This window comes from Atta colombica, unplaced genomic scaffold, assembly GCF_001594045.1.
Source record: "Atta colombica isolate Treedump-2 unplaced genomic scaffold, Acol1.0 scaffold63, whole genome shotgun sequence".
In the NCBI taxonomy this organism is placed as follows: Eukaryota; Metazoa; Arthropoda; class Insecta; order Hymenoptera; family Formicidae; genus Atta; species Atta colombica.
In genome coordinates, this window is record NW_017259554.1 from 107491 (window position 1) to 115363 (window position 7873).

A 7873-nucleotide genomic window follows, 5' to 3' on the forward strand; every position below is an offset into this window, starting at 1 on the left:
TATACTCATTGTATAAATTACACATTCACCGCCCAAAAAAAGAAAATAGAAAAGAAGAGAAAGAGAGACATATAGAGACTCTTCTTCTCGGCTCGACTTGTGAAATCGCATCTCGTCATTGCTGGCGATGATGAGAACGGCGATGATGACGAGAACGATGACACGATGACAATAATGATAATGATGATGTTAAGGCGGACTGCCGTTTTCATATCGCGAGTCCTTCGAATATTTGGGCTTGTTTTAACATCACTTTTTGGAGCAACCGTTATCCTTCGTACTTGGCTTTATTTTAGCTCTGTTTTTGTCGTTTTCTGTTTTTTGAACACGGTCGAGCCTCGGGATTGATCGATTTGCATTTGAATTAATCTTCAACCCTTTATATTCGAAAACTACACTTTTTCAGATATTGCTGGAAATTAAATCTAATATGAATGTAAAGATATTGTTGATAAGTAGATTAGAATATAACGGGTTAATGATTGATGAAAACAGATGAATAGATTATTGATGTTTTGGATAAATGCAGGACGCAATCAAACACTTTCGAAGATGCGAAAAAACAGTATCTAAAAATAGTAATATAATAAATAGTAATAATAAGAATCACAAATCTCAATTTTGATGCAGATTCCAAGTTTGTGAGATCTTTATATAGCAAAAAGATGAGCTGACTTAAGATAAATAATTAAGATTAAAGCGTCTCAGGCAATAGAATTATTCTAAATTTTATGCGATTGAGTGTCAAGCACTCTAAACTGCAAAATATATCGATCGATATAACGTAGCCTTACTTTCGCATGGATTAAAAAAAAGCATTTATTTGTTGCAAGAATCCAAGACGTTAATAATTTATCTTAAAGATTGCACATACTTGAACGGATGTTTGTTGATGCCTTTCTTACATGGATCCCTCAGGCTCAACCTTTTAGACGAATGTATTTGGCTTCTACCTTGATTGCGTAACGCTATTTGCTTTGAGATCGGTTTCGTATTAAATCTTAGTTTTAGAAGTAAAGGTTGCTCATTGACGAATCATTGTTCGAGAATAATTGTCTGAATTTTCTGTGAGCAATGATTTTGAACTTCGACTAACAAAAATTCAAAAACTTTCAAAGAACATTCAAATACATTAAAGTTTGTTAGTACATGAATTCTTTCTATTCGGGAAGATTTCTTATCGAATTATTCTCGAGTGCGATTCGTTTTAACTCCTTGATCGTGGATCCATTTGTGTGGACGATTTATTAGCGATCTCGATGGATCCTCGAATGGGTATGGTCCAAGATGATCAACTTCTCGAAAAGAAAAAGACATTCCAAAAATCGAAACAATTAAAATCAAAATTATCAGATTTAAGTTGATAAAATCATTGGCTTTTTTTCTATCACTTTTTAAAATTGTATCTTTATTAATAAATATGGATAAAAATTTATATTAATAAATATGGATAAATATATCCAGTTGCAGTATAAGTATATTTTATCTTTTGTTTCTTATTTAAAAAATATTACCCTACAGAAATTTTCTTCCTTTTAACCTTTAAGTAAGTGGGGTGTTCAGAATATCCTCAAATAAATTTTATTTTATAATAATATTTTTTAACAGTATGTGTAGTTAAATTTATATTATTTTATTGTTATAAGATAGAGGAATGTAAAAATATAAAAATAATTAACTTTAAGACTTTTGGATTCTTTTTATTTTTCTTTTCCAGAGAACAAGATTTATAAGATAATTAACGTAGAGTGCTGTAGTAATCTACTCAAAGGTTAATATCTTCTCATTTTTATTTATATTTATGAAGAAGGACATTTTCAAAGATTTCATGTTTAGAAAATTTTTAAATACATGCCAAAATGATTAGGAAAGTCGCCTGTGTGAATATACAATTTCATAAGAAATAAATGCAAAGATTGAATAGATGTCTTTCAAGATAAGAGGAGTGGTTGGTCATCTTGTAAATGTTTTTATAAAAAAGCCCGTCTGCGCCCCGGCAGTTACGCCGGGCGAAATAGAGCTCAAGGAAGGCCCCGGGAGCGACAGGCGGGCGCGATATCTTCGGTTATTTCTTTTCACCATTATTTAGTGACTAACATTGTTTGAGCTTTGAATAGTATCTTGATCAAAACGGTGTATGTCATGTGTAAGATATACTTGGGTGTGGGAGTACCACTCTGGAGATCGGCGGCGCATTGGACGATCTCTTCGATGTGGCGAAAACATGTCTTTCATATTATCTTCGGGCACGTTACGGGAATGAAACTTATCTCAATGCTATTAATTCTGAAAGAAGTATTTCGAATTAATGACATCGAAGTGGTTATAACTAAAACAACTTATAACAATAGCTTGAACTGAAAGTGGCTTGCAAAGAATCGTCTGGAAATGAAATGTGAAGTGAAACGTGAATTGAACGATGCTCAAAACTACCATCTTAAACTGGTTTTCTTATACATTTTTTTCAATTATTCATTTTGTTATCACAAATATCACTTAGTTAAATACACATATTTTAATGAGTATCTCAAGCTCAAATTGCTGAATTGATTTTGGCTTTTAGCAATTTGTACTATTGTGCTGTAAATCTAGTATGGATTATATTCATCAAGAAATATCAAATCCCAAAAGAACGTGAATAATTAAAAAATTGAACATTTGCTGAAATCATTTCAAACAAGTAGCTGAAAAACAAAAATTTTAAAAATGTTATCGAATCTGTTCGGACCACTTTGATATTGAGATAATGCAGAAAAATGGAATTGATTTGAAATCACAACGAGGGAGAGGATCCAATCGCGCCCCTAATCTCGACGACGCGCTCTATGCGTGCTCGACGCGGACGAGATTTACGATCTGCTAAGATTATGTGCGGATTTCGTTCTTCGGTGTCGCGTCGAGACGCGGACGGGTTGCGCCGGCACTCGTCCTTTCTGGCAGTGTGGTACCACGTACCATGTTGGCTTAGATCGAACACACACACACATGCTATTCGCGACCTGCGAATTCAGGTAGAGCTGCATTACGTATTACCTTATGTTACAGCGTATCCGGTGGCGCCGCATCCACCGACTGGCTTTGTTCCCGCGCCGACGCAACCCCCGACTTATGGTGGTAAGATAGATTTTAAAAAATCTTATAATACAATTAAAAAATGCAAGTTTAAATAACAATTTAAACTCTCGCAATTATTACAATAATAAAAGATAAAGAAAATAGGCTAATGAAAGTGAAGCACTATATTATCGTTGTGCAATTTGTATGTGTATATCTTCAATTTATTTGGACGTTTCGATTCACGTTTATTGTTGAGGATGACTCAAACGTGAACCGAAACGTTCAAATAAATTGAAGATTTACACATAAAAATTACGCAACGATTACAACGCTTCACTCTCTAGCGCTTTTCTTCACATTTTATTATTGTAAAATTTTATAATCTCTTACAAATCTTACAATTAGCGTAATATTGTAATAAGTGCGGACAATCGCATCAATTCGCCGATTGTTTGGATTTTATCTTGTTTCTTTGCCGATTGTTCAAATACGCTACTTTATGTTGGCTGCATTCTGTAATCCCGTAAACACAATAGATATAGTAAGCCTTAAGCCTTAAGAAACTGAACAATCATAGTTGATTGTTCTTCTGACATTCGACTATGATTGCTCAATTTCTTAAGATTAAGATTTACTACACCTATCGGGTGCATCCAAATGCAACCGCTCACTGAGTACTTATTCTTTCATCTTTAGATTAATCTATATTTTAGGATTTAACAGAATATGCCAATATGAAAGAACTTCATGAATACTCAGTGGGCGATTGCGCATCTGGATGCATCCAAGCTGCGTTCAGCGGACTCAACAATCGAGAACACTCGCTGCTATTGATGTATTCTTCATTCAGATTTAAAATGTTGATTAGATGATCTAAAAGAATATACCAATAAGATCGAGCGCTCACTCAACTTGAATCCGCTGAACGCAGCCAATTGTTTGCCAATTGTTTGCGGGATGCATGTATCATTTTATCCCTAACTAGTTTAACATTTGGTGAATAATGAGAATATAAAATGATACATGCGCATCATACATTTTACGGAAAGTAACCGTTATTTTCGAAAAAAATGCAATATAATTATATAAGATATATTCGGGAAATAAGAACCGATATTAGCAATATATCCAAGTGATTATGAATGAGTTATCGAAACAAGCTTTTACATGTCTTTTGTTTACCTTTTTAGAATTGATAATATATATTTATACGAATGTAATGATTTCTTTCTTTTCGTTTTTTTTTTATTATCATTGATCTAGTCTAAATATATTTATCGAATTTTTATATTTTTTCATTTCACTTTTTTGGACTAATGTTACGTCTTTTCCATGGAATGAATATATGGACCCGTATTTAGAACACACTTATAATATGTTAGCGTATTTATAGTTTACATTATATTTAATACAGAATTTCAGAAATAAAAACATTTATTTATCGAAAAATGTATCCATTTATGGAAGGCGCGGGCCATGATCAAACTTTTGCTGGAACTTAAAGAGAGAAACAAAAAAGAATACGAGAGAAAATTAATCTGAAAATCTTTTGAAAAAAAATTCAGTCTTAGAAGATTGAAAGAGTATAAATTTTCTTTTAATTTCCTAGTTGATATCCTCGATAAATTTGAAATAGTTCTGAGAGAAGTCACTTTCACGCTGTTCAGAAATGGTAAATCCATTTCAAAACGAATTCTTATCTTTATTTTTAAATCTATCTTCCAAAAGTTGCAAATTCGAACTCAATTCAGACTTCAGTCCTTTTCGAAACTCATATATAACTATATAACTAATAGCAGTGATCCACTTCGTGCCCAACTCTGTACTTAATTTATCTAACGCTCAATTTATATTCCAAAACAATTAAAATCATTTCTGAGGCTGGAAAAAACTTTCTGTAACTCACAAAAATCATCTGACTGTTGCTTTACATTGATTTGACAATATATTAGGCTGTAATATCTAACATCAGTAAAGTAAAATTTTTTAATTTATTATCTTTTTTATTTGACTCATCAAAATGTATTTAAATCATTCTGTGACCGCATTTTGAGGTTTTTTTCAATCTTGTCATACTTACTTTTGCTCTTCCTTCAAATGTTTTTTTCAATTTGTATAGAATTTTATATTCTGCTATTTTTCTTGATTATTTAACAAATTAGACGTAATTTATAAATTCGAATTCAATGACTTCAAATTTATGAGAAACAGTTATTCTATAAGAAACAGTTACTCTGGTTTTAGTTGATTAAAAAAATGTATTTTTTTTTATGATGATTCTATGTTATCTTCCACTTATTTATCCTTTAATGCTCGTCTTTAATTAGTTTCTTTTATTTATACTTACTGTAAAAACAAGTTTTATCTTAAAATTATATTCTGAATTTTTCTTGATTTTTCTCATTCATCTTGAATAGTCGATAATGAACCACTTTTGTTTTCTTTAATTCATCGTTCATGTTTATTCTACAATGTGCTTTTTGTTTTCTTGGTTTTTCCGTTTAGCGGTCGACAATTTTATATCTCGCCATGTGTTTCTTGTTTTTTCCGAAGTTCGTTAACTTTTATCTCATGCAATAGAAAAATGATATAAAAAGAAAAAAAGCAGTAAAAAATAGCAAGAAACAAGATACAAAAAGCATATTGTAAAATAAACTTTATATCTTCCAATTATATCTGTTTTTTTTATTGCTGAAGTGATTGCAACGGTGCAAAGTTAAAATGAAATAAGCTATAGATCTGTTCCTTCTAGCTGTATGTCTTGCACAATTCTCTTCTCTTTTTCTGTCTAACAGAAAAAGAGGAAAGATGAATCGCAAGAAATTAAATTTAGCTATAAAGAGTAAAGCCTAATATTTGTTTTATTTCAACTTATTGTACCATATGCATCAGTTTAGAAAATTTTTCCATAAAAAACAGACTTATTAATACTGATATAATATCACTGATTACTGATATATCAGTGATTTCAATTTCCAACAATTTTCCTATAATTTGCGAAACTATAGTATATGAAAAAAAATCTCATATTGCGCAAACATCGCATCTTATTTAATCCGAAAATAGTCGTATTGCTTTTACATCCCAATTAAAAATTGCTATTATTATTATACAATATATTTTATAATTATACAATATATATAATTATATAATTATATATATAATTATATAATTATATAATTATACAATAATAATGTATTGCATATTAATGATTATTCTACACGATTTGTTTGCATTTAAAATCATTAGATTTACTCAAATTTTTTTTTAATAAGGAGAAAAAGAATTAATTATTAAAGATAAAACATAAAAATCGAGTTCTCGAGATGAAAACATATAATAGTTGAGAATGATTCACTTGCAATTATTCATTGCCAATCACAGCGACTTCTACTTTTTATTTTTTTTTTTTTTTTTTCTAGCACTTTGTGAGTGACTTGTGCGCAATTAACTCGTGTACAATTGATATACATTCATAATAATTAGTTAATTAATGGGCGAATGAGAGCAATAACAAGTCGCGATAATTTCAAATAGATATGAATTCTTTAATAAAGAAAACTATCATTAAGTTTTATTTTTTCGTTGGAATGTAAAATCATCTCAATTAACTATAATATTCCGGATTAAACATAAGATCCATAATCACATCTTATTCATATCCGATGAATTCATATGTATATATGAATTTTATGTTATAATTTTGATGAATTCATATGTATATATGAATTTTATGTTATAATTTTGATGAATTCATATGTATATATGAATTCATCAAAATTATAACAAATTTAACTGTAATCATTTTAACTGTAATATAACATGCGCATTTTAACTCCAACTAACGTTACACGTAATTTGGTGACAATAAACTATTATTCTATATATACTATGGTATATATAAAGGATTTTTCAATAAGGATGCTCGATTTTTAAATGTAAATAAAATAAGTTGTGTATGAGATATCCACTCAATTTTTTTTTTATTTGAAAGAATATTTTATGGCATTAAGTATGGAATATAACATCGCTCAAATGTCCGCCACGGTTTCGCTTGATAACATCTATTCCAATTTTCGATGACTTTCTCGCATAAATCTGGCTGAATTTGCTGGATGGCGTTTGTTATGTTGACTTTGAGAGCATCAACTGTTTGCGGTTTATTCGTATAGACCTGCGATTTAAGATAGCCCCAAAGAAGTCTAAAGACGTTAAATCGCACGATTTCGGTAGCCAGTTCACGTCGCCGCCGCGCGAGGTAACCATGCCTTCAAATCGTTCATGTTTTTGCAGAATGTCCATCGAGGCATGCGGTGTGTGGCACGTAGCGCCATCCTGTTGGAATCACATGTTATTGGTATCCATATCATCCATTTTAGGCCACAAGAAGTTGCTTATCATCGATCTGTAGCGCTCGCCGTTGACGATTATGGCAACGCCCGCTTCGTTTTGGAAGAAGTACGGACCGATGATTCCGCCAGATCAAAATCCGCCAAACAGTGACTTTCTCGGGATGCATTTGGAACTGGTGTATCTCGCGTAGATTGGTATCGTCCCAAATTCGATAATTTTGCTTGTTCACATATCCATTCATCCAAAAATGAACCTTATCGCTAAAAATGATTTGTTTGGCGAAATTGCGCGGAACATTTCTCGAACGGAGCACTGATTTTGATAATAAAATTTTATGATGCACACATTGCTCAACACTATGACCTTCCATGGTGATTTGCCAAATACTACTAAACAATTCACAACAAATTTGACAGATGTCACTTTAACAACATGGCTACTATGATCTAACAAATTTCTTCAA

At 31.3% G+C, this 7873-nt stretch overlaps 1 protein-coding gene across 1 annotated transcript in view; it reads left to right on the forward strand.

Annotated features, from left to right (window-relative positions):
- Positions 1-7873, forward strand: part of LOC108692179 (DAZ-associated protein 2-like) — a 38260-nt gene that overhangs the window by 7672 nt on the left and 22715 nt on the right. The window contains exon 2 of the mRNA XM_018200343.1: positions 3046-3114. Within this exon, the coding sequence (XP_018055832.1) occupies positions 3046-3114 (69 nt within the window). The remainder of the gene's footprint in view (positions 1-3045; positions 3115-7873) is intronic.